Source organism: Phascolarctos cinereus, unplaced genomic scaffold (genome assembly GCF_003287225.1).
Source record: "Phascolarctos cinereus isolate Bilbo 61053 unplaced genomic scaffold, phaCin_HiC Scaffold_5;HRSCAF=322, whole genome shotgun sequence".
Classification (NCBI taxonomy): Eukaryota; Metazoa; Chordata; class Mammalia; order Diprotodontia; family Phascolarctidae; genus Phascolarctos; species Phascolarctos cinereus.
The window spans coordinates 9,983,313-10,010,748 of record NW_027555958.1 but is presented as its reverse complement, the minus strand read 5'-3'; the positions used below and the strand labels follow the sequence as shown (position 1 = coordinate 10,010,748).

Sequence of the window (27,436 nt, the reverse complement as noted above, 5' to 3'; positions counted from 1 at the left end):
AAGGGTATGTTGACCCCCAAGAAACAATGGGTCCTTCACAACTGAAAAGCCTTGACTGTTCAATGATCAGATTTTATATTTAGGAGATCAGGAAGTTATGTCAACTGTACCAGTTTAGTCCCCTGGATTAAGTAAATCTTGACTGTTTCACTTTTAGGGGAATAGTAGCCTAGCTTTCATGGCAGAAACCTTAGTAGATGTTGCAAAACTAGCCTAATCTATGTGAAATAGGTGCTGCTTTTACCACATGAGGAAATGAGCTGGCAATCCAACCAACCTTCTCTACCTAGCAGGCCCAGACCAGCCATTTACATCCTTTCCATCCATCTACCCCAGACATCTTGCCATTTGCCCTGCTGCTGCTAACTTCTCTCCAAGTCGAACAGCACCTCCATACTGGACAGCCAGAAGAAATTTCCATTCCCTTAAGGAGTTAATACACCAAGTTCCAAACTCCCACCTTGGTGACTGGCGAGCAAATGAGCTGCAAATTCAGCTAGCACACTATAGACTGTGTGAGACCCAGACCACCAAACCAAACGGTTCTTCACATCTCATCCAGGCATCCACAGTCTGTCCTTCTGCCTCTTCATCTTTCCTCAGTAATCAAATCAACACTACCATACTGCCAGTCTTCCTTGAAAGTGATAACTGCCTGTGGATCAGCTCCTCAGCTATGATGCCCCTTTCCTGGCCACCACCCCAATATACATACTGCTTCCTCCTAATAGAATGAAAGCCTGTGGAAGGAAGAGACTTTTCCCTGTTTGTCTCCGACACCCAGCACAATCCCTTGCATATAGCATATGCTTAAGAAATGTCTGCTGAATTACTTAAAGTTTCATTTACTGTATTCCAGTGGGGGAACCTGCTATATCCTGGGGCAACCCACTCCCCTCTTGGACAGGCTGTCTTTCCTTCCAGTGAGCTGACATTTATCTCCATGCAACTTCTAGCCATCTCTCCCAGTTTTGCACCCTGGGCCCAACCAAATCCCTCTTCTACTTGACAGCCCTTCCAGTTCTTGAAGAAAGCACTCATTTTGCCCAGTGTTTCCTCTTCTTAGGCTAAGCATCCTATTTCATCAATTAATCTTTATATGAAATGAACTTAAGGTCCTTCACCATCCTGGTCGGTCATTCTCCAGCTTAACAATGTCCTTAAAACCTGGGGCCACAAACCAGACACGTCATTTCTGCCTCCACGTGTCTTGCATACACCCCCTTCTCTTCACTCCCAGATTATACCCTAGTTCAGGCCCTCATCACCTCTAACTTGACTACTGCAATAATTTCCTAATTGGTGTTCCTGCCTCAAATATCTCCCCTCTCCAATTCATCCTTCACTCAGCTGCCAAAGTGATTGTCCTTAAGTATAAGCCTGTCCCACTCCCCTGTTCAAAATATTATGTTCCCTATTAGCTCCAGAATACAATTCCTTTTTGGTATTTAAAGCCCTTCACAATCTATACCCAGCCTCTTTACTTATTATTCACCTCCATCTGAACTATGATCCACCCAAACTAGCCTTCTTAGCATTCTCACATTTGATACTCTATTCCCATATCCATGTCTCTGTATGGACTCCCTCCTCACCTCCAACTCTCAGAATCCCTCAGCTTAAGTGCCATCCACTTTCTCCACATGGCCTTTCCTGATCATTCCCAATAGTTACTACTGCCTTTCCCCTGAATAGCCTCTCTGTCAGTCTGTCTCTCTTCCCCCCTCACCCTCCCATATTGTAATAATAAATGTTTGTTGATTAACTCCTTGTCACTCTACTACATTTACTTTACTAAGAAAACCATAGTGTGTGGATGTTTTAAGATGATTTTTAATGTAAAACAGAATGGCCACTAATTGTTGATTAGTTTTCAAACTCCGTTGTTCCTAAAGGCAGAACATTTTCTTTTTAAGTGTTTTATTAACAGCACTTTCAGGAACAAAACAAATAACAATGACAAAAAAATCACTATCCAATCATTCCTTGTCTAGACAAATGAAACAGCCTTCTAATTGGTCTCCCTGTTTCAAGTCTATCCCTGTTTCTATCCAACCTTCACTTAGCTGCCAAGGTGATTTTCCTAAATGTTAGGTCTGGTCATGTCACTTCCCCTCCACTCAATAAAATCCAAAAGTTCCCTACTACCCCCAAAATGAAAAATAAAATCCTGGGTTTGACATTTAAAACTTCACAACTTGGCCCCCTTCCTACCTTCTTGGGCTTCTTTTCATCCGTCCTTCCTTCCCAAACACTTGATGGCCAGGTACTTTGGCCTTCTTGCTGTTTATAGCACACAACACTCCATCTCTGCTTTTGCCTAGGGCTGTCTCCAATTCTTGAAATGTTCTGTCTTCCTCTGTCTTTTACCTTCCCTGGATTCCTCCAAGACTGGGCCCAAATCCCACCTTCTGGAGGAAGACTGTCCTTGTTCTCCCAGTTACCAGTACCTTCACTTCTAAGATTACCTTCCAATTCTGTACAGTGTATATTTTGTGTGTACATAATTATTTGCATGTTGTCTCTTCCATTAAAATGTGAGCTCCTTGGTATCAGGAAATTTTTTTCTTTGTACCATAATGCCTAGTACATAGTAAAGTAACACATTAATAAATGTTGTTTTTAACTGAGTGACTTGTGATGTTAATTTGTTTTGTCTTTTCTTTCCATTTAGAAATTTGTCTTTATTTACATTTATCTCTATCGAATTTCATATTTCAGCCCCAAATCCTAACCTCAAGATCTTTTTTAATACTGGCTGTCATACAGTATTAACTATGGCTCCCAGCTTCAAGTCATCTGCAAATTTGATAAGTAATTGATAACAATGTTAAACAGTACAGAACAAAACAAGGACATCTGGAGTGCTTCACTGGACATATTGACATTGAATCATTTTATGCTACTCTTTGTATTTATCATCTTGAATACATTTCACTCCAGTATGATTTCTCTGATGCCTAATAAGGCATCCCCTCCCACTGAAGGCTTTCCCACATTCATTCCATTCAAAATGTTTCTATTCAGTATGAATACTCTCATGTGCAATAAGATGTTTCCTCTGGCTGAAGCTTTTTTCACATTCATTACATTCAAAAGGTTTTCCTCTGGTATGGGTCCTCTGGTGGATGATAAGGTTTGCTCTTCGAGTAAATGATTTCCCACATTCATTACATGCAAAGGGTTTCTTTCCAGTATGAGTTTTCTGATGAGTAATAAGGCTTGCCTTTTGGGTAAATGATTTCCCACATTCATTACATGGAAAGAGTTTCTCTCCAGTATGAGTTCTCTGATGGGTAATAAGGCTTGCCCTTTGAGTAAAGGTTTTCTCACATTCATTACATGTAAAGGGTTTCTCACCAGTATGAGCTCTTTGATGGGTAATAAGGTTTCTCCTCTCACTGAAAGTCTTCCCACATTCATTACATGCAAAGGGTTTCTCTCCAGTATGACTTCTCTGATGGCTAATAAGGCTTGCCCTTTGGGTAAAGGTTTTCTCACATTCATTACATGTAAAAGGTTTCTCTCCAGTATGTGTTCTTTGATGGGTAATAAGGTTTCTTCTCTCACGGAAAGTTTTCCCACATTCATTACATGCAAAGGGTTTCTCTCCAGTATGAATTCTTTGATGGGTAATAAGGTGTCCCCTCCTGAAGAAAGCTTTCCCACATTCATTACATTCAAAGTGCTTGGCTCCTGTATGAGTTTTCTGATGAGTAATAAGGCTTGCCCTTTGGGTAAAGGTTTTCCCACATTCATTACATGTAAAGGGTTTCTCTCCAGTATGAATTCTCTGATGGGTAATAAGGGTTCTCCTCTCACTGAAGGTTTTCTCACACTCACTGCATTTAAAGGGTTTCTGTCCAGTATGAATTCTCTGATGTGTAGTAAGGTGTCCACTCTGTCTGAAGCCTTTCCCACATTCATTACATGAAAAAGGTTTCTCACCAGTATGAGTTCTCTGATGTATAATGAGGCTTATTCTTTGTCGGAAGCCTGTTCCACATTCATTACAAGCAAAAGGCTTTTCTCCAGTATGAATTCGCTGATGGGTAATAAGATTTCTCCTCTCACTGAACTTTTTCCCACATTCATTACAGGCAAAGGGTTTTTCTCCAGTATGGATTCTCTGATGTGTAATAAGGTGCCCTCTCCTGATGAAGGCTTTTCCACATTCACTACAGACAAAGGGTTTCCTTCCACTATGATTTCTCCTATGTATCATAAGGTGCCTCATTTGGCCAAAGACCTTTCCACATGTACTACATGCAAAAGGTTTGTCTACAACATGGACACTTTGATGACTCATTAGGCTTCCCCTGTGGCTAAAAGTTTTTCCACATGTACTACAAGCAAAGGGTTTCTTTCTAGTATGAGCACTCCGATGACTAATTAGGTTTCCCCTCTGGTTGAAAGCTTTCCCACATTCATTACATTTAAAGAGCTGTTCTTCATTATGAGTTTTCTGTGGTATATTAACCTGTCCCTTTTCACTGATGGCTTTCTCACTTTGATTATGTGCAAAAGATTTCTTTCTAATATGAATGACATTATGTTTAATCAAGCCTTTTCTGTCTCTGAAGAATTTCCCATATTTATTACATGTGTAATGTTTCTCTTCATTATGAACTCTCTGACATCCAATATGATTTGATCTTTTGCCAAATGCTTTTTCACATTCATTGGGTTCATGTAGCCTTCCTCCAGAATGCATTTTATGAAATTTAATTAAGTCTGAATGGTAATTGAAGGGCTTCTTGCAATTGGTATACTTACAGAGGTCCTTCTGGAAGAAGAATCTATTACTTGTAATTAAATAAGGAAAACCCCTGAAGCGTCTTCTAGGTGTCTTGTATTTATGGAGACCTTTCCCCATAGTTCTCCATGGGGCAACAAAATTTGACCCTAGACTGAAACTTTCCCCAAATGTATCATGGTGAGGTACATTCACATTATTAAAAGTTGTTCTCGAAGTGATTGTCATTTTTCTGGATTGTCTCTCCTGGTTGTCTTGTTTTGCTAAATTAACATTACACGCCCCAGGTTCTCTCATCTTGGAATGCCAGGCTACTGAATTCTTTGTCAGTCTTTTCTTGAATGATGCTCCCAGGCAAATAGCCTGCATCAAACTTGAAGCTTTGGGTTCAAATCTGGTCTCCTCACTAAAGGAATCTAAAAGAAATGTTTTAAAAAGTAATTAGGCACTGATTGTAGTACTGACTCTTCTTTAGAAGAGTTTAGTTTCTATCTCATGGAAAAAAATGATACTTAATTTGAACCAATCACACAAAATATTAATAAACATTTAAGTGATTATTACGTGCCAGGTAATGTGCCCAACACTGGGACCACAAATAAAAAGCAAAATTAATCCCTGCCCTCAAGCAGCTTACATTCTAATAGGACTGACATATACACAAATTGACACAGGGAAGATAAATACTGAGTAGTAGATGGAAGGGGAACACAGTAACAGATGGGGCTTTGGGAAAGACCTCCTGGAGAAGCTGGTTCTTGAGCAGAGGCTTCAAGGAAATCAGAGATTAACTGTTTCAGGGAAATGATGCCAAAGACAAATGAGGTGATAAAAAAAAGAGCACCTGACTAGACATGACTAAATGCATTACATTCCAAGGCACTGAGAACATTTATATAGGTCATTGAAAAGAATACTCAGTAAAAAGCTGAATATTCTGCAATATAAAAGAGTGGAAATCTACAAAAGAAGGAGGAAAAACTAGCTCAGAAAACTGCTTATTTAGAAATGTATTCAAACTGAAATAAATGCAGACAAAACTGACGTATCTGGAAGATACCAACTGGGTAAAGCTGAAGACTTACTGGGAGCCCCCAAATTGTGAAGAAAACGATTGTGCCCATTCTCCAGAAGCTGGCTGTTGCTGCTCGTCCTTTGTTCTCGGACAGGACCAGTGACATCACAGGTGATGTCTTAACTTTCGAATGAATTAAGTGAGTGTATTTGCTTTAAACTCCAAAAATATTGGGAGAAAGGCAGATTGAACATAGAATTTATTGATTAGCAACAGGGGTGAACCCCAAATTCAATTCACATAGACCCATTACTGTTAATCAGGAATAATGTATTGATCTTAAAGATCTTAAGATGATCTTAAAAGCACCCAAAAAAGGTGTGATATATCAAATAAAATAATGTAACTTGGATGAGGTTTTTTACAAAAATAAGAAATGATAAAAAAAGACATAACAAAATATTTAGATATGACAAATTGTGAAAAGGTGTTAATGACATCATTATTTAATGAAATAAGGAATCATCATTTTAAAAAACACCATTCCGTTTTAATCAGTGACTTAAAAACATTTATGATAAGCCAAAGTAATTTACAAACTGGCAAGGATATCCATCCATCCAAATGATAGATAAAATTCAGATCTAAACCACTGTTAAACCAATAGACTAAACCAGTATGTTAAATGTAATGAATGCATAATGGAGATAAGTGTTAACTATTCATATCTGAGTTCAGAAACTCATTTCTGTAAGTAAAAAATAGGGGAGGTATAGCTAGATAGCAATTCATCTTGAAAAAAAAATCCAGGGATTTTTTAGTGAGGTCAGCCAGGTGGCATAGTGGATAGAGTGCCAGCTAGCATCAGGAAGACTCATCCTCCTGAGTTCAAATCTGGCTTCACACACTAATTAGCTGTGTGACCCTGGGCAAGTCACTTCACTCTACTTGCCTCAATTTCCTCATATGTAAAATGAGATGGAAAATAAAATGGCAAATCAGTCCAGTATCTTTGCCAAGAAAACCCCAAATGGGGTCACAAAGGGTTGGATGTGACTAATGAACTATACAACCAAACTTTTAGTGACCTGGAAGCTCAAGTAAAGCATTGTCATGGCAGCCAAAACACTTATCTCCATTATCTCCTGCTACCTTAAGTGAAGAAGAAAGTACAGAATGGGAAAAATCAAAGCCCTCTCTTGATCAGACCACATCTATACTACTATGTTCAGTATCTAATGCTACATTATAAGATGGTCTTGGATTCCAAATAATGATCAATTAAAGGAATGGCGGATATTTAGCCAGCAGAAGACAACCCTCCCCACCCCACCCCCCACACTGGACATATAATTTCATCTGTGTAAAAAGATCCCAGTAAGAGTGGCCGAATGCACTAACAAGTTAGACACTGCCCAGGGCTACACAGCTAGTATGTGTCAGAGGCTAAACTTGAATCCGATATGTTTACGTTCTTAGGCCAGCTCACTATTAACTATGTTGTCTCTTGCAGAAGGTTCATGGGGGATTTGAAACCTGTTTCCAATTATCTGAGGGGTTTTCATGCACAAGGGGTATTAAACTTAGTTTGCTTAGAATCAAAGGACAGAATTAGGAGAAATGGGTAAAACTGGCAAATAAGTACACAGACTTCTCAATAATTAGAGCTTTCCAATATGGAATGGAATGCCCCAGGCAAGCAGAGGGTTTCTTTTCACCTAAGGTCTTCAAGAACAATCTGAATCATCATTTGTCAGCTAGGTTATAGACCACCTTCTTCATCAGGTATGTGCTGGACAATATGGGCACCAAAGATCCTGCCCAACTCTGAATTTTTATGATTCTCTGATATGTCTAAAGTGATGTAAATCTCAATTATAGAGAGTTGGTATATATATATATATATATACACATACATACATACACACACATATATGTGTGTGTGTGTGTATGTGTGTGTGTGTGTGTGTGTGTGTGTGTGTGTGTGTGTGTGTGTGTGTGTATATATATATATATATATATATATATAAAATCTTTTCAAGTAAAGGAATTGTGGAAAAATCTGATTATGTGAAAATGAAAAAAACTGGATAAAAATAATTGTAAGCATATTTGAATGTTAAAAATTACAACTCTATGGAGAAAAGAGAGATCTGGATGTGATCTGTGGCCTGGAGGATACAGAGATAAAGGTCAAAAGCCTTGACCTCTTCTACAACAACTCTTGGGATTTATATAAAAGAGAGGGAAATGATGATGAGAGTTGGTTGAAAACAGTCACTGAACAATAAATCTGGCTGAAAAGATGGGCTTCCTGAACATGGGACCACCTAGTAGATGGCAGAGATGTCTGCCTAAAAGAGCTAGCGGACTTAACTATGGCTCTGTAAGGGACAGTCTTACTATACACCACATCCTTCTATGGATTGTCAACAGAGTTCAGAGTGCTACTGAAATAGCTGAAACACAATAAAATTGAGGCAGAATGTGGCCAGCAATGGAGAGAGAAGAGCAGAGACACAATGCCCAGCAGAGACAGATGCAGACTCAGCAGAAAAAAAACAGGATGACATCACCAGAAGAGATTTATAGCACTACATTACTGGAAGCATGAGATGCTCCTTCATGCATGTTTTCTGGCTGAAGACATATGTTTGAAGCTTGATAGAACATCAGTATAGGTACCACGGTTCTCTCATATGAACATTCCACATAAGTGATCCCTAGGCAAATCCATTCTTCTAAGGAAGACTGTGTGTAGTTATGGAAGTATTGTATCCAAATGTGAGAGAGGGAGGGAATTCTGTTGTAACTATTATTACTGTAATATTTCCTGACATGCCTTTACTTTGAGCTAAGTGTTCCTTGAGGCTAACTAGTAAAAATAAACACACTAGTGGGGGCTTCTGTGCTACAGTTTGGAAAGGATCATGATCTAGTAAGTGTGTAGTATGTGAGGTAGTTTTGTACAGGCCTAAGGGTGGCAGTGGGTGGTTCAGGTGATACATAGCTAAAGAAAATGATAGGTATAGAACACAACTGTGGAGAGGTAAGAATATTCTTATCTATTTGGGAATAAAAGACACCAGAAAATAATGATAAATATTTAATTATACAAAAATATAACTATTTTTCACAATAAGAATCACTATTTTTAGAATAACCAAGAAAAAAAGACTGAGGGAAAATGTTTGTCATCAATATTTTTTACCAAAAAGTGATATACTGACAAGAATGGAGTTTAGTAGAATAGTTTAGTAGAAAGAATATTGACTCTTGAGTGAGAGGAATTGGGTTCAAATCCCACCCCTGACACCAACTGTATGGCCTTGAGTAAATCACTCAACCTCCCTGGATCTCAGTTTACTCAACTGTAAAATGAGGAGGTTGCAATAGAGGGTCTCAGAAATCCCTTCCAACTCAAGATGTATTATCTTAGGAATTAAAAGACTTAACCATACAAAAATATTCCTAGCACCATTACTTGGCACAGTAAACAAAACAAAAGCAATATGCTTGATGTCCAGAAACTGGGGAAGGAGTGATTATAATATGTGACTGTAATAGAATATCATTCAGCCAAAGGGTGAAAATGGAGAATCAAAAGACATCCTGGAAGACATCTAGGTCATGGTGCAGAGAAAGGGAAGACGAGCTGAAAGAACAGCACATTCACTGACTATGACCATACGGAGAAACAGAAACAGCAACAAAGTGATGTTTTACATACAGGTGAGTAGGCAAAAAAAAAGACAACAACAACACATGAAAAGATGAATGGTGGGGTGGGTAAGAGAGGTTTTAATTCAATTTTGGGAGTAGCATTAATAAATATTAAGCAGTTTACAGGCCCAGGGATAGTTACGTACCATCTAGTAGTCTGGGTTTTTATCTCGCAATGCACTTTTCTTATTTTCTGCTCTTTCAATATTTCTAAATATCAATATCTAGCCAGGTAAATTAAATTAAAATTTATAATAAAACCCCAAAACTAATCAAAAGCCTGAAAAAAAAAACTTATAATGGTATTAAAATAAGGGACATCCACGTGAGTGTACTGCAGAAACAATGAACAAGGTGAATGCAGAGAAGCATGGAAAGACTTCTACAAAATGATACAAAATGAAATAAGTGGAACCAGGAAATCAACATATGCAAATGTGAAAATGGAAAGAACCTGTACCATAACAGAATCTAAACTGAATGATGAAATACTATAGTAACCAAATTTGATCCCAAAAAAGGGATTTGAAAGACACCCTCTGCCCCACCTGCACCAAGGGGATGGATTATATAAGTGACTATCTAAACAAATAAATATACATACACATATTACTATATTCTGCATGTTTACTGTTATGTGATCCATAATCATATGCTTTCCATATATATATATATATATATATATATATATATATATATACACACACATATATATATGTATGTATATGTACTAGAGACATATAATCAGACTATTTTGATAGGGTATCTAGTATTACCAAAAAATTTTTTTTCTTCCTCTTTGCACTTTGGGAGGGGTGGAGGAGAGATATAATGGAAAATGTGGGTAATGTAAAAACTAAAGAAATACAAATTTTTTTAATGATGGTCAAAATGTACATGGAATTGACACAAAGCATAACAGAAATATTGCTTCCATTCTGGAGAATGATTTGAACTGAACTACCGGAATATTCATAACAGCATTTTTGGTAGTACCAAAGAATTTGAAGCAAAGTTAATGCCCAGTGATTGGGGAGAGAACAGCTAAAAAAAAAAATCACAGGACACAAGAGGAATGGCACAACATTGCATCACAAAACAATAAATGTGAAAAATTCAGAGAATCATGGGAAAACAACCAAACTGTTGCAAAGAGAAGTAGGCAGAGCCAGGAAAACAAAATACTCAATAACTATAACAATTTAAATGGGAAAAATAATAACAAATAAAACCCACACTGGATATTGGATAAATCTAATGCCAAGTTTAGCCCTGAATCAGAGACATGAAAACATCCCAGCCTCCTTCCTTTGCGATGGAGAGGGGCTGCATGTGAGGAGCCCTGAGGGCGCTGTGAGACGCACTGACAAGTTCATTTTCTAGAAATAACCTCCCTTCCCTCAATCTTTATTCTTTGTGACATTAGATGACTTCCACATAACGGATAGGTGAACGACATATTTGAAAATGACGATGTAAAGAGTGGAGGATGGTACCTCCATTGTTGGCCGTGGCTAATGCACGAACTTGTTTTGCTGGATGATGGTTGTTATAAAAGAGGGTTTCGGAGGGCATGATCAGAGGTTAATGCCAAAAATAAGGGGGAGGGGGGAAGAAAAGTGCATCAATAAAGCATTTAAAATAATGCACAGAAAAGAGATTCAAAGGGAGACAGATAAGCACAACACCTTTGACGTTAAAGTGTTGAATTTATTATATGTATTTTTAAAAGGAAACATGATGGAAACAGATTGATAGTTTCACATGAAATCCTGTTAGTCTGTTCTTTGCATATGGAAATGTTCTTGTTTGGTGATGTTTATCAAGTTCAGAACAACAAAAAATAAAAATTTAAAAGAAAAAGAAAATGAAGGTGATGTAAAAATTTTTTTTTACATTTATTTAATTCAAAAAGATCTTTAAAAAGATATGAAGAATTTTTTAAAGGGATCACAAAAACCAATGGCTGTAAGAAAAATTCTGTTTACTCTCCCAAAGTTATAAAAAGGCAAATGAAAACATCTCTAAGATCTGTCAAATCCATTCAATTCAAAAGAAAGTTGTGAAATATAATGCCAGGGACTCTGTGGAGAAAGAGTCATGATTTCCCCCAAATGCTAAAGCTATAGAATGGCACAATCATTTTGGCAGGCAATACCATAACACACAGTAAGAGCCGAGGTGCCCAAGTGGGTGCAGGAAGGGGCTGCCTGCAGTGACGCCCACTGACCTGCCTTGTACTCACTCACCTGGCGAGGTCCACCCGGGGACTTCTTCCGGTGTCCACTGCGCCTCTTGTTTCGCCAACAGGGAGATCACATCCAGTCTGGAAACAGGAATCCCTGCATGCATGGAAAGCAATGAAAGCCAAGGAGAGCAGTCAGAATTTAACTCTACTCATAAAGAAGCAGACTGACTGACTGGGTCGCTCCCTTCCCTCCATCCCTGACTCTCCCTGCCCAGCCCCCTCACTTGGGCCCGGCAAGGGTTGCTTTTCCACTTTTTCTTTCTCGGCCATCCAAAGGACTTCATGTTTCACAGCCTACCGACACCAGCAATTTCATGTTTCCAACAGGTTTCTCATCCCCCAAACCCTCAGCTGCTGCTGCTCCTCCTTCCCAGGAGGTCAGACCTGCCACTGACGGTCACGATGGCACCAGCCCTACCCTGGCCACCTTCGCCGCCTGTTCCAAGAAGAGAAAGTTAAACAACAGCAGCAACACAGAAGGAGACTTTGCTTCCATCCCTTCTTCCTGGTTCTGCCCTCCTCCACTCCCTCCCAAGAACTCCACTCCGGCCTCTTCTACAGCCTCTTGCCCAGGGATTTCAGCTGCTGCCCCCAACCATCACCACCTCCAGAAGAAACTGCATTTGGAAGACTCCTTGGATTTCATAGGACTTGATGTGAAGATGGCCGAGGAAGAGGCGTCTTCTTCACCTGGTCTTGCTGTAGCTCAGCAGCAGGAACTTACAAACAAAAACTTGTTAATCTCATCCATGGCTAAAGGACCCCAAGCGAGTCAGCCGACCAAAGCCCCCACTGCTACTGCTAGCTTCACCAACAGCAAACCAGGCTCAGCCAAGAAACTGGTGATCAGGGACTTTACAGACAAACCTATGCCGGAAAACTACACAGATGCAACACAGCAGAAATTCAAAGAGGCTGTGGCAGCCATTCAGAACAGCACTTCGATTGCATGCAATCTAGAAGAACGCTACCAGGCTGTGGAAAGCCTCTGCTCCTACAGGATCTCTGCAAACTTATACAAACAGCTGAGACAGATTTGTGAAGGGCACATCAGATCCCAAATTCACCAATTCCGAGAGGATTCACTGGACAGTGTTCTGTTTCTGAAGAAGATAGATAAATGCTGGCATAGTCACTGCAGACAGATGTCCATGATTAGGAGCATTTTGTTGTTCCTAGATAGAACATATGTTCTTCATAATTCAATGCTGCTTTCCATTTGGGGCATGGGTCTAGAATTATTTAGGACCCACATAATCAGTGATCAAAAAGTCCAGAACAAGACTATGGAAGGCATTCTTCTTTTGATTGAGAGGGAAAGGAATGGTGAAGCAATTGATAGAAGTTTGCTTCAAAGCCTTCTGAGTATGCTTTCAGACTTGCAGATTTATCAAGATTTCTTTTGAACAGAAATTTTTGGAAGAAACCAACCAGCTATATGCAGCAGACAGCATTTAATGCAAGAAAGAGAGATTTCTCAATACTTTCATCATGTCAACAAATGTCTAGAAGAAGAAGAAGATAGACTGATCACCTATCTAGCTCTGAGTACTCAGAAGCCACTAATTGCTACTGTAGAAAAGCAACTTCTAGGTGAACACTTAACAGCCATCCTTCAGAAAGGCTTAAGTCACCTCCTAGACGAAAATCGGACTCATGATTTGTTTCTACTCTATCAGCTGCTCAGCAGGGTATGCAACGGAATTCCAGTTCTCTTGCAGCACTGGACTGAATACATCAAGGCATTTGACAGCACTATCGTTATTAATCCTGAAAAAGATAAGACCATGGTGCAGGAACTGCTGGATTTTAAAGATAAAATTGACTATATTATTGAAGTCAGCTTTATGAAAAATGAAAGATTTGTCAATGCCACAAAAGAAGCATTTGGAACCTTCATTAACAAAAGACCAAATAAGCCTGCTGAACTCATAGCAAAGTATGTAGACTTACAGCTCCATGCACATAACAGAGAAGCTACAGATGAAGAACTTGAGAAAATGCTAGACAAGATCATTATTATATTTCGATTCATTTATGGGAAAGATGTCTTTGAAACCTTTTATAAGAAGGATTTAGTCAAAAGACTGTTGTATGGAAAGAGTGCATCAGCAGATGCCGAAAAATCAATGCTTTCCAAACTCAAGTATGAATGTGGAGCCATGTTCACCAGCAAACTGGAAGGAATGTTCAAAGACATGGAGCTATCCAAAGATATCACGGTTCACTTCAAACAGTATGTGCAAAACCAACACTTTCCTGTTACCACTGAACTAACTGTGAATATCTTGACAATGGGTCACTGGCCAACCTATGTGCCTGTGGAGGTTCACTTACCAGCTGAGCTGGTAAGACTCCAGGAACTTCTCAAGACTTTTTACTTAGGTAAACACAGTGGGAGGAAGCTTCAGTGGCAATCAACCCTAGGACATTGTGTGCTAAAGGCAGAATTTAAAGAGGGGAAAAAGGAACTCCAGGTATCTCTTTTCCAAACGCTGGTGTTGTTAATATTTAATGATGGTGAAGAATTCAGTGTAGAAGACATCAAGAAAGCTACGGGAATAGAAGATGGAGAATTGAGAAGAACACTTCAGTCATTAGCTTGTGGCAAAGCTAGAGTTCTGACAAAAATCCCAAAGGGCAAAGATGTGGAAGATGGTGATAAATTTACTTGCCATGATGACTTCAGACACAAGGTCTTCAGGATAAAAATCAATCAAATCCAGATGAAAGAAACAGTAGAGGAACAAGCAAGCACCACAGAAACGGTCTTTCAAGACCGACAGTATCACACTGAAGCTGCAATTGTGAGAATCATGAAGATAAGGAAGGCTCTAGACCACAATCTGCTTCTTTCAGAAGCATACAATCAGTTGAGGTTCCCAGTTACACCTGGTGATCTCAAGAAGAGAATAGAATCCTTAATCGACAGGGACTATATGGAAAGAGACAAAGAGAACCCAAACCAGTACAACTATGTTGCTTAAAACGTCTGTCTTTGAGCCCTTGCTAGATTATACACAGTTGCCAGTTACATAAACTAGCCCACTGTTCCAATCAACTGACTTCTTTCCTATGACTGATGAATGAATGAAAGCCACTTTTTCAGTGGTTTATGTGCCCATTTAAAGAGCGTGGCTTACATTAAAGAAGAATGCTGTTGAACTCTTTGCACGTGTACTTGATGATGACAAATTCTTAACACTCTTTCATGCTTCACTTGATTTGAGGTCTGTGAAAGGTCCCTGTGGTTGACCGGGAAGGGGAGGGTATGGGGGGGGGGAGTACATGGATTCCTTTCTGTACTATGACTAGGAGGCAAAATGTGAGGTGTGTACAGGAGGCTTTGTCCAGGACACTTAAAGTGCATGCAAACATGACATACCACACAGAATCCTAGATGGACGGATTGATAGAAGACCCACCCTGAGCTCTGGTTACTCACCTATGTTTTGTGCTTTCTTCTGCAAAGAGAACTACTGACCTCTGCTACGTAACATTCTGTTTCACTGAAAAGATGTTTTTTAAAACAGATCTTACCCAGAGAAAGCTTCTTTAAGTTTCAGGGGCAGCTGCTCCTGGATATCACACAGGTAAAGCTTTTAAGAATCACAATGTTATGAACCAAGCCTGTGTCTCGGCTGCAAGTGACATTGGCACTGCAAGTGCCAACCACACTGGTTTCCCAGCACAGGGAAGGCCTCTTTCTGAGCTAAGGTTTCTGAAAGTAGCCTAGAACTCCTTTCCATTTGAAGGCAAACATTTTCTCCCATTCTTATTCTAATTCCTGAAAAGACCTAGAATAGGGGCAGCTATGTGGCACAGTGGATAGAGCACGGGCCCTGAAGTCAGGAGGACGTGAGTTCAAATCCAGCCTCAGACCAAATACTTGACACTTACTAGCTGTGTGACCCTGGGCAAGTCACTTAACCCTAACTGCCTAAAAATCAAAAAAAAATTTAATTAAAAAAAAAAGAAAAATTATTGTATATTATAAAGAAATTTTTTAGATAGTTCTTTCTGAGTCAGGTAAATTTTGGGTCACTTTTCCTCCCTCTGTCTCTATTTTTCTCCAAAAAAATTTTTACCTTAAAAAAATTGGTTCTGAGGAAGGGAGCCTTAAAATAATCAAATATTGGCTTTAATATCCCTGCTTTAAAGAATTTTATAATTTGTCACCATTAACCTGTTTAAAGGTTAAAAATGGATACAGGTCAAAATCAGGCTTTCTGATCTTGTCATGTGCCCTTCCCAAATCACAGGCAGAGCTTCGTGGCTTACCAGGCCAGCAAACAAAGCACAGCCCAGCAGAACCAGGCTAGGTCTTCAGAGAGGAAAGGGAGGCTTTTCCATCCCTATTCGCCTTGGGTCCTGTGCATCTAGCCTGGCTCTTCTGAAGGTCTTGGAGCTTGGGCACCTTCTCAAGCTTCTCAAGACAGGCTGTGGTTATGCCAGTCTTAGGGCCCCCAGGTCAGCTCTGCAACTGCCACATCTGTGTCAGCATCTTGCTATAGATTACTAGAAGAGTACCTCTTGCATGCAATTCATAGCAGCCACATACATTTTTTAAAAATTACATTTTATTCTATTTCTCTGTAAAATATATGTGTACATATATGTATGTGTGTATATCTGTAACCTCTGCATGTAAATATGCTATAACCTTTATATGTGTATATAGGTATGTACGTATATGTATATGTAGACACCCCCCCCCCCATAAACTTGTCCTTTCACTTTTTTTCAATTCAGCTTTGGATAGTTAAGGGGGGGAGGGGAAATGACCACTCTTGAATAACGCATTTACAGAAAAGTGATAAACATGTTCTGTTCGTGGATTTACATGGATGTGCCCAAATCCATCACTAGGGAGAAAACGAGACCAAGCAAACGAGGAGCTGCAGAGCCTGAGGCAGTTTTCATCTGTATTCTGCGGGTCTTTGGGAATTTTTTTTTCACTCCCTTAACTAGCAACATTTTTTGACATTAAACTGAGAAGTCACCATCCAAAAACATCTGACCAGACACTCTGTTTAGTGTTATTTTGGGTCAATTTGGGTTGTAAGAGTATAGCAGCATTCCATCTCAAATGAAATGGGCTCTTATTGAACAACGCCACGAGCTGCATCGGAAGGATGCATGTGGGGAGGGGGCAGAACTAGCCTAGGAAGCCTTTCCAAAGCCTGACTGACAGACTACAGGAATGTGCTCTCTCACTGCAGAGTCCACACAGGGCTCATGACTTGTTTTTGCCCTTAAGCACACTTGAAATCTTTGCAGTGTTTCCTATCGGGTTCATGGTGGATACTAAGGCTTTCCAAACTTGGCAAATAATGTAAACACCCATCCTTTCAAAGAGTGAGTCTTTGGATATTTTGTGTTATTAAAAGGTTTCATATTGCTTTAAAAAAAAACAGGCAGCTCGGAAAGCACAGAGACTAGTAGCAAGCATCTAAAGCATCCTCTTGTATTCCACAGGAGCAGAGGTCACAATTCAAGGTTTAATTCCCTGGCCGTCTATATGCACTGGCCCAGATACACGCACTAGCAGACCAAACCTAGAAGCTGTGTCCAAGTCGTAATCAGAGCAAGGGTTCATCCACCTGGCCTTGGTTGTGAACGATGAGGCCAAACTCCTGAATGCTTATAGATCTCTTCGTTAAAAGTGAATATCATACAACTGTGACAGACTTAGCTCTTCTCAGCAATATAATGGTCCAAGACAATTCCAAAAAGCTCATGATGGAAAATGCTGTCCACATCCAGAGAAAGAACTAGGGAGTCTGAATGCAGATCAAAGCATACTACTTTCACTTTCTTTCCTTTTGTGTGTGTGTGTGTGTGTGTGTGTGTGTATGTTTTCCACTTTTGTTCTGTTTCTTCTTTTACAACATAACTTATGTGGAAATATGTTTAACATGATTGCACATGCATAACTTATATCAGATTGCTTGCTGTCTTGGAGAAGGGGAAGGAGAAAAATTTGGAACTCAAAATCTTATAAAAAATGAATGTTGAAAATTATCTTTAAAAAAAGTACATATCATACAGAGGGCAATGAATAGGAGATCCCAGTGGGTCTAAACAGGAGCTGATAAATAACCAATGAGAAACTTCAAAGAACAGAAATAAAAGACATCATTAAGGAAACATATGATGGAAAGAGAATATGAGCAGGCCGTGTGGCAATAGTGAGGGATGATACATCATCCTGAAACTGGAAAGGGCAATTCAAATGATAACTAAAACTAAAAGCAACAATTATGAAAAGACTTAACAAAACTGATAAACCTTTAGCCAACCTAGTCATTTATTTTCCCTGTATTTTCTTTTTACTTATATGTCTTTATCTCAAAAGAATGTTAGTTCTTCACGGGCATCAATCTGTGCATTTTTGTTTACATGCCTAGTGCCCAGGACAGTGCACTGCACATAATCGCGATCACCATTTCTGGTGTACTGCTTCAACGTTTCTATCATTTGTTCTTTGGCCTACTCATTCTTCAGGATTTCATCACGCCTCTATTTGAGTCTTTGTCGTTTGTGTATGTTCCCGAACTGATGACTATTTTCATTACATTATGGTCTATAAAGGATGTATTAACTTGTTTGCCTTTTTACATTTATTTGCAGTATCTCTGTGCCCTTGATACAGAGTCAATTTCTTTGAAATTTCAGTGTGGTGCTGAGAATTTAGTGCACACTTTAGTGTCTGTGAAGATTTCCCAATTGCTGAGTCCCAGCTGACAGAAATGAGTCCGTGTTTAACAAACGATTGACCTGCCTACTACCAGGAGGTTCCTACAGACTCCGTCAATATCAGTTGTGTCAGCTATAGTGAGGCAAGCAATGCAAACTGCACTACCAATCAAAATCAGCTTAAGAAACTCCAGTCCAGACCACCTGTAGACTGACGGTCCCTAAGGTCCCCTTCTACTCAGTCCCTGTGAAGTGGCCGCACAACTATGACCATCAGAGACAAAGGCAACATTAAAGCCTGTACCATAAAAATACAGACACGTATCAAACGTCTTTCGCTGTTACGGGCGGGAGATGTGTCCTTCACCAGACAACAAGGAGTAGGGCCATTAAGCACGGAGCCGAAGAGCTTCTGCACAAAATTAATGATGACTGCATTAATGCATTAATTAATGCATATATCAATGAGGTTGAATGGTAAAGGTCTCTGTAACATGTTTCACATCCAAGACACATAGAATATATATACGTGACCAAAAGCCATTCACCAACAGAAACTCGTCAAAAGACAAACAGTTCTCAAAATTAAGAACTGCAAACTCTTATCGACCATATAACGAGAAAAATGCACACCCAAATGAGCGGGAGGCTTCCCCCCTGACCCAGCTGGTGGCAGATGACCAAACTTGGGAGGTATAAATGCTGGAGGGGCCAAGCCAACAAAGGCAGAAAGGGACGAGAACAGGCTTACCTAGGAAGTGGGAAAGACCTCCCTGAACCGCTGCAGGGAGCGGAGTGGAGGGACAGACCCAGGAAAACAAGACCCTCAATGGCCACGAGTGCCTGCCACAGAAGACCAAAGGTAAAGGCTCCAGTCATAAAGAGAGCAGAGGGCCCGGGGGTAGATGGGATACCGGGGGATGTCTGGCAACATAAAAACCAAACCAATAAAGTTTATTTTTAAAAAGAAAACGAATTCACAGTAATTCTGGGGAGGAGGCAGTTGAGAGGAGTTCTACAAGAGGCCCCATGGGCAGGTGTGCCAGGCAGGCCAGGCAAGGCCGGGGAGGACTCCAGAGGCCATGGGGAGTCACTGAAGCTTCCTGAGCAGGGCCTGGTGTGCCCAGACCTGGGCCCTTATATTCCCTGCTTACTAGAGACTTAACCAGGGTTAGCCAAGGCAGGCATGGCCCCTGCTTGCCTCCTGAGGCCTCCAAACACAGAGATGGAGACCCTCCACGCAGAACAGGGGCCAAAGTCACCTGGAGAAGAGAGGGATGGAAGGAAGGAAGGCTGCCTGGAGGAAGGGGCTCCAAAACCTTAAGAAGAGTCTGACCAGAGAGCAGCAGGAGCCCACAGCCTGTAGCCTACGGGTCAGCACAAGAGGCTGTGGCATTTCCATCTGAACAAGGCCAAGACCTTTCTCCTGAGAAGTAGAACAAACACTCTGTCTACCAGCCATACATAACCGAGACTCTCCCCACAATAAAGTCCAGACCCAGCAGGTGTTGCCCACAGCCGCAGCAAGGACTCCTACCATGGTCCACAGTACACAGACCCCGAGGCGGGAAGGGGGTGCTCACCTGTGGAGACCAGGTTCTCGTAGGTCTCCCACATCACGTCCCTGTATAGGGCCCTCTGGGCAGCATCCAGGCGGCTCCACTCCTCCCGGCTGAAGTCCACAGCCACGTCCCTGAAGGTCACTGATGCCTGCATCAGACACATTCCTGCTGAACCAGGATCATCCCTGCAAATGTTTCTTTACTACCTACCTATGGTCCGGGGCAGTTTAATTTTTATTTGGGTGTGTCCAGGGTCTGAACAATAGTAAGAACTTAAAACAAGTTTGTTGAATTGTAGGGAAAAAAAACATCTGGAGTTAGAAAGCACCTTTCAGGTCAATTAGTCAAATTTTCTGATCCATTTTTAGTGCTTAACTTCTGTCCTTCACTCAAGACAACAATCATGATGACAACTGCTTTTGGGATTGTGTACATGAGTTCTAAACTTCCCATGATGGAGACATTCCAGTTTGACGCAGTTGCCTTCTCTAGGCCACTGGTCAGAGCAGCCAGAGGCTTCTGCAGGAGAGTGACTGAGCCTGAGGAGCTGAGATGGGACATGGGCAAATAGAAACCATTGAAGATTCTAGGGAGAAACGTTCCCTCGGAAGATACGGCAGGAAATGGGGCAGAAAAGAGAACTCACGGCACTCCTGGCCATCGGGCTCCCAGACATCATTCCTTCCTCAACCTCGATCCTCAGGTTGTGGAAGAGCTGCTCCTGAGCTGGAAGAGAACGCAGCCATGAGGTAAACCCAGCAAAGCCCTCAGCCGCGTCCTCGTCTCCCTCAAACCTTCCATAAGAGATGAACTTTCTTGACCCTCCATCCACCTGACCTGCCCCTCTTCCTAAGCTGCCAAACCCAGGTGAACATGCACCAGAAATTCAAACCAACTTCACCTGAGCCCTCCACATACTTCCCTATCCTCCAGACATGATCTGGAGAAAATGATTGTTGATTGACTAACTGATTGATTGGATGGCTTGCAGGTGACAGTGAATCTGAGTCAGATAATGGTAGGTACAAAGTAGCAGAGAGGACAGGAAGGGATGTGAGCTGTGCTGGCTGCTGCAATTGTCCCCATGGTCCTCTGGGTGCTGGCCAATCCCCCCCCAACACTTCCGTAACGCTTACCTCTCCGCCCAAGCCTTCAGGCCAAGTCCTCCACGGTCACCCCCTCCCTTCCCTGAGCAGGGTGGGCAAGAGTCCCTCACTGCCCCCCTCCCAGCAGTGGCAGGGGCTGCCCTGGGGCTCTGGGGAGAGGGCTCAGGCAGGAGGCTTTTCCTGGGTTAGGGGCCTTTGCTTGGGCTACATAACCTGCACCACCTCCACCTTCCAGGAAAGTGGGGGCAGGGGAAGCCACTGTGGCCGGCAGTCGTCGGGAAGATCACAATAACTAGGAGCTGGTCCACAGCTGGACGTGGGACCAGGAGCTCCACAGGCCAGAGAAGGGAAAGCCTGGTCACACAGCGCAGCTCAGGACCTATGGGGGCAGCCCCAGACCCTGGACACACACAGGGGCTCCGAGGGAGTTTGATTCATTCGTTCCAGATTCATCCAGCCAATTAACATCACTGTGGGGCCCCCATGTCCGAAACGGGCTTAGGACCCAAGGCTGCTACTGCCAGGAGAGGGTTCTGTGCCTGCCCGAGAGGCACACGCAAAGGTGGGGGGGAGCAGCCCTCCCCCCCACCCCGAACCTGCACGCTTACACGTGCAGAAGCACAGATGTTCACCACACTCATTCACTCACACTTCTATGGGCACACTGACCTACACACACACACACCTGAACCTGCACACTTACACAGAGCACTAGCACTTCATCCACACGCTTCCACCCGCACACACCCACACGTGAACCCACACTTACACTTCCCCCACACTCATTTACACTCGCGCTTACACGTGGATATTGGCCTGTACACACACACACACGCTCTCAGGCACACGCGCCTACACCAAACTGCCAACCCCCAAAGCACACGTGGACCCTAGCTCTCCCACCTGGGCGCACTCTCAGAGACACACACCCACACTCCCGCCCGCTCCACCAATGCGCATGCGCAACGTCTTCCTCACCACTAGCGGTCGGTCCAGGGCAGCGAGGTGGTGTCGGCTTGGACCAGAGGAGCGCGCCTGCGCACTGGCCCACCCACGTGCAGTTAGTTCCTCCCCTACCCCAGCTAGGTGTAGCAGGCGCCCGAGGACAGTAGCATTGACGACTAGCGCAGGCGCACTCACTCACCGTTCCTCGCCCCCTCAAGTAGGCGGGAGCCGGAGGAGCGGGGGGGGGGGGGGAGAGAGGCCGAGAGCTGCGCAGGCACACTCGCTCCCTCACGGTTCCCCGCTCCCTCAGCTAACAGGAGCTCAGGTCGGGGGCGGCATACTGAACGTTCGCTCGCGGTGTCATTCCCCCACCCCTCAGGCTCGTGCTCCCTCAGTGGACAGGGGTTGGGGGTGTGGTGAAAGGGGAGGAGGAGGCTGGGACAGGAACCCACCCACCCATCCTACGGACTCCCAAATGGGCGGGAAACTCCCACACTTTCACGTGCTCTGTGACCTCCGCCCAGGACCGGCTGGGGGGGGGGAGAGAGAGAGAGAGAGAGAGAGAGAGAAGAGAGAGAGAGAGAGGAGAGAGAGAGAGAGAGAGAGAGAGAGAGAGAGAGAGAGAGAGAGAGAGAGAGAGAGAGAGAGAGAGAGAGAGAGAGAGAGAAGGTGTCCCACGGCATTCTGGGAAATGGAATCCCGGCGCGGCAACACGTGGGCTCATCCTCCCCGCCCACATCTCCCAGAGGCCTGTGCGGCCACCTTTCCCTCCTGGAGCCGTAGCTGAACCTGCTGTTCCTGCCAGAGCGGACCTCGATGGCGGCACTGAGCCCGACCCCCGCGTATTACCAGTGAGGAAACTGAGACAAGAGCAGGGCCGGTAACTTGGCCAAGGTCACACAGGCAGTCAGTTGGCAGGTCCAGGATTCGAACCCGGCCTTCTGCCCGGCAGGATTTCCGCGGGACCCCGATCAAAATGGATGAGCTGACGTCGATGCTGGGGTGCACAGCCTTCCCCCCGTCCTCCTGCAGAGCCCCCCATTTTACAGAGGAGGTGGGGTTCTGTAAACCAAGGCCCCAGGTTGGGCAGGGGTGTGTCAGCCAGCCCATCAATGAACAGCGACTGCCCAGTGTGTGGATGCACAGAGCTAGCCTGCCCTCAGGGGGCTTCCCGTCAGCTCCTCCTGTCATGCTGCCAGTGGGAAATGAAAGGCTTCTACCACCCTCTTCTTTCTTTCCTTTTCCTTGTTTTGGTCTTTTTCCCACCAACATCTTCCTGAGCAATTTCTCCACCTGAAGAAAAGAAAAACAAGACCCAGCCGGCAAATACCCCTGCCCTTCGTGGTCCCATCCAACAACATATGCCTTCTTCCAGGCCTCGAGGCCATCTGTCATCTGAGGAAGTGGGTGGCCGGGTCCTGGGGGTCCTCAGAAATCCGAGGTCTTAAGTCTCTCCAAGCTGTGGATATTAATCCTTCCACCGGCGTTCTCCTGGCTTCCTTCTGCTGCACCTCACACAAATCTTTCCAGATTTCTCTTCCATCAATACTTTTATCATTTCTTAAGGTGTAATAACATTCCATTACACTAATATCCTTAATTTGTTCGTTGCTTCCCCAAATAATGGGTGCTCTCAGCCTCCAGTTCTTTGCTGTGACAAAAAGAGCTGCTGTAGACATTTTTGTTGATGTGGATTCTTTTCCTCTCTCATCTCTTTGGGGTGCAGGCCTCGAGGCAGTATCCCTGGGTCAAAGGGTATGCACAGTGTGATGTCTGTTGGGAATACAGTTACTAATTTCTTTCCATACTGCTTAGACAAATTTAGAGCTCCACCAAGAGTGCATTCCTGTGCCTGTCCACCCACAGCACCCGCATAGACTTTCTTTCCATTCAGCTCATCCCTTTAGAAATGAAAGCCTGGTGTTCTGAACAAAAGATTAAAGCTCTGACTCAGTCCCATTTATAGCAAGCATCACTGGAATTTTTATTGTACTCTGCTCTTCATGGACTTAATAGATGTGAGTCACAGATCACTTCTGACCAGTCCTAGTTTCTAGGAGACAGAAAATCTGAAACAAAGACAGCTTAAAAAAAAAACAAAACACAGAAAAAACCATGTAGTTATGCTCCTTCCATCTACAGGCATCAAGGAAGAGAGTTAAAAGGAATGTTACTGTCCTTTAACTAATCCCCCCAAAAAACAACCACAGCCACCAATATCAGCCTATTACAACCATCTTCATTAGCAGTCTTTGAACAAGGAAAGTTTCAAGTCACTGTAGCCACATCAAGGTGTCATGTTAGTCTCCAATCAGAGTGCCCATTATGGGGCCTCTGTCATCTCCACTGCACCCCAAACCAGGGCTCCAACTGACCTGCATGTAGTCCTCTGCAAACTGAAGCCACTTACCATGCCAACCTTGCCCCAGAGTCCATGTGTACAAGCTCACCCCCCCAAAAAAAAATTGCCAAAGGTTATATTCAGATCCACAGAACTTGAAACCCCATTATGCATTTCTCAGAGGCCTCTGGTTACATTTTGTTTTTAAGTCATCTCTACTTCTCGGTGTATCCCTTACCTGCCCCACCCCCATCCATCCTTTATAACAAAGCGCAAAAGAGAGAAAATAATAGTTCAGCAAAACTACCCAACAGGGAACTCTCATAGTCCATAGTGTCCCACAAGTATCGTCCTCTGCCCCGACAAAGGAAGGGGTTGGTGTGTTCTCATCTCAACTGTCAGCTGCTACAAAAAGTACAGATCTCAATATTTTAATGAATGTGAAATCTGTCTTTTTAGCACTGACATTCTAGTGGTATCTGCCTAGTGGAGAGATTTCTAGATCAATGGGTGTAGGCATTTTAGTTACTTTCTTGGCATATTTCCAAATTGCTTATCAGATTTGCTGGGCCATTTCACCCATCCACCATGGTGTTCAATATACCCAAAGACACCAGTGGAGAAAGGATTAACTATTTGACAAAAACTACTGGAAAAATCGGACAGCAGTATGTCAGCATTGGGTTTGGAGCAGTACCCCACAACATATACAAGGATAAGCTCCAAATGGATACATGATTTAAATATAAATGGTCACATCATAAACAAATTAGAGGAGCAAGGAAGAAATGATAGTTTAGATCTATTAATACAGGAAGAGTTTATGACTAAACAATACAGAAAGTCACAAAAGATAAATGACCAAAATCCATAATTCCCATATCAAAGAAAAAATGCTGTAAGCATCCAGAAAGAAATTCAAAGGAGCCACAGTCAGAATCACACAAGACCTAGAAGCTTGTGCTAAAAAATGAGAGGAGACTTTGAATACAATATTCCAAAAGAGATGTATGCTTACAACCAAGAATAACTTACCCCACAAAACTCAGTATAATCCAACAAGGGGAAAATGTATCTTTCATGGAACAGAGTACTTTGTTTTGGTTTTTAAATATTTTTAAATGTTCTAAATTACTGTTGATTAGAGAAATACAAATTAAAACAACTCTAAGGTACCACCTCACACTTATCTGATTGGCTAATATGACAAAAAAGGAAAATAACAAATGTTGAATACGATATGGGGAAATTGGAACACCAATGCATTATTGGTGGAGTGTGAACTGATTCAGCCATTCTGGAGAGCAATTTATCTTTTTTATTTTATTTTATTTTATTTTTTTAGTGAGGCAATTGGGGTTAAGTGACTTGCCCAAGGTCACACAGCTAGTACGGGTCAAGTGTTTGGTCTGAGACTGGATTTGAACTCAGGTCCTCCTGACTTTAGGGCCAGTGTGATATCCACTGTGCTACCTAGCTGCCCCAATAGTATGCTTCTCTCTTTTTTTTTTTTTGGTGAGGCAATTGGGGTTAAGTAACTTGCCCAGGGTCACCCAACTAATAAGTGTTAAGTGTCTGCGGCTGGAATTGAACTCAGGTCCTCCTAACTTCAAGGCCAGAGCTCTATTCACTGAGCCACCTAGCTGCCCCTGGAAATCAATTTAGAGCTATGCCCAAAGGGCTATAAAACTGTGAATACCCTTTGATACAGCAATACCATTATTAAGTCTGTATCCCAAAGAGATCATAAAAAAGGGGAAAAGATCCACATGTACAAAAATATTTAGGGGCAGTTAGGTGGTGCAGTGGATAGAGCACTAGCTCTGAAGTCAGGAGGATCTGAGTTCAAAGCCGGCCTCAGACACATAATACTCATTAGCTGTGTGACCCTGGGGAAGTCACTTAACCCCAATTGCCTCACCCAAAAAATATATATAGCAGCTCTTTCTATGGTGGCAAAGAATTGGAAACTGAGGGGATGCCCATCAATCGGGGAATGGCTGAACAAGTTGTGGTATATGAATGTAATGAAATACTATTGTGTTATAAGAAATTATGAGCAGACAGATTCCAGAAAAACCTGGAAAGACTAACATGAACTGATGCTGAATGAAGTGAGCAGAACCAGGAGAACGTTGTACACAGTAACAGCAGCGTTGTATGATGAAGAACTTTGATAGACTTAGCTCTTCTCGGCATTATAAGTCCAAAAGACTTATAATGGAAAATGCTATTCACATCTAGAAAAAGAACTATGGAGTCTGAATACAGATCAGAGCATACCATTTTCTCTTTTTCTTTTCTTTTTTTCTTTCTTGTGGTTTTTCCCTTTTGTTCTGATTCTCCTTTCACAACAAGACTAATGTGGAAATACATTTAATATGATCATATATGTATAGCCTATATCAGATTGCTTGTCATCTTGGGGAAGTCAGAGGGGAGGGAGGGAGAAAAAAAATTAGAACTCAAACTCTTATAAAAGTGAATCTTTACATGTAATTGGAAAAAATAAAATACTTTCAAGTGGAAAAAAATGTTTAAATAACATTTTATTTCCCCCTCCAGATACACATTAAAACAATTTTAAACATTTGTGCAATCATGTAAAATATGTCCATATTAGTCATTTTGTACAAGAAGACTTGAGAGAGAGAGATTATGCTTCAATCTGTATTCACACAATATCAGTTCTTTCTCTGAAGGTGGATAACCTGTTTCATCATGAGTCCTTTGGGATTGTCTCGGAACATTGTTTTGCTGAGAATAGCTAAGCGATTCACAGTTCTTCATCCTACGATATTGATGTTACTGTGTATAGTGTTCTGGTACTGCTCACTTTGCTTTGCATCAGTTCATAAGTCATCCAAAGTTCTTCTGAAAGCATACTGCTTGTCATTTTTTATAACACAATAATATTTCATCACAATCATATACTACAACTTATTCAGCCATTTCCCAATTGATGGGCCTCCCCTCAATTTCCATTTCTTTGACACTATAAAAAGAACTGTTATAAACAGTATTGTACAAATAGGCCCTTT

At 42.2% G+C, this 27,436-nt stretch overlaps 1 protein-coding gene and 1 pseudogene across 1 annotated transcript; one reads left to right on the top strand and one right to left on the bottom strand.

The window, feature by feature from the left end:
- Positions 1 to 429: 429 nt before the first annotated feature.
- Positions 430 to 23,245, bottom strand: LOC110198116 (uncharacterized). Its single transcript, XM_078155423.1, is given in 7 exon segments — positions 430 to 5,204; positions 11,721 to 11,728; positions 11,766 to 11,836; positions 20,025 to 20,151; positions 20,650 to 20,729; positions 22,039 to 22,230; positions 22,792 to 23,245. Coding segments are annotated over 7 exon segments (3,234 nt in total). The 3' UTR covers positions 430 to 2,902.
- Positions 12,057 to 14,729, top strand: LOC110198113 (cullin-4B pseudogene; annotated as a pseudogene).
- Positions 23,246 to 27,436: the final 4,191 nt, after the last annotated feature.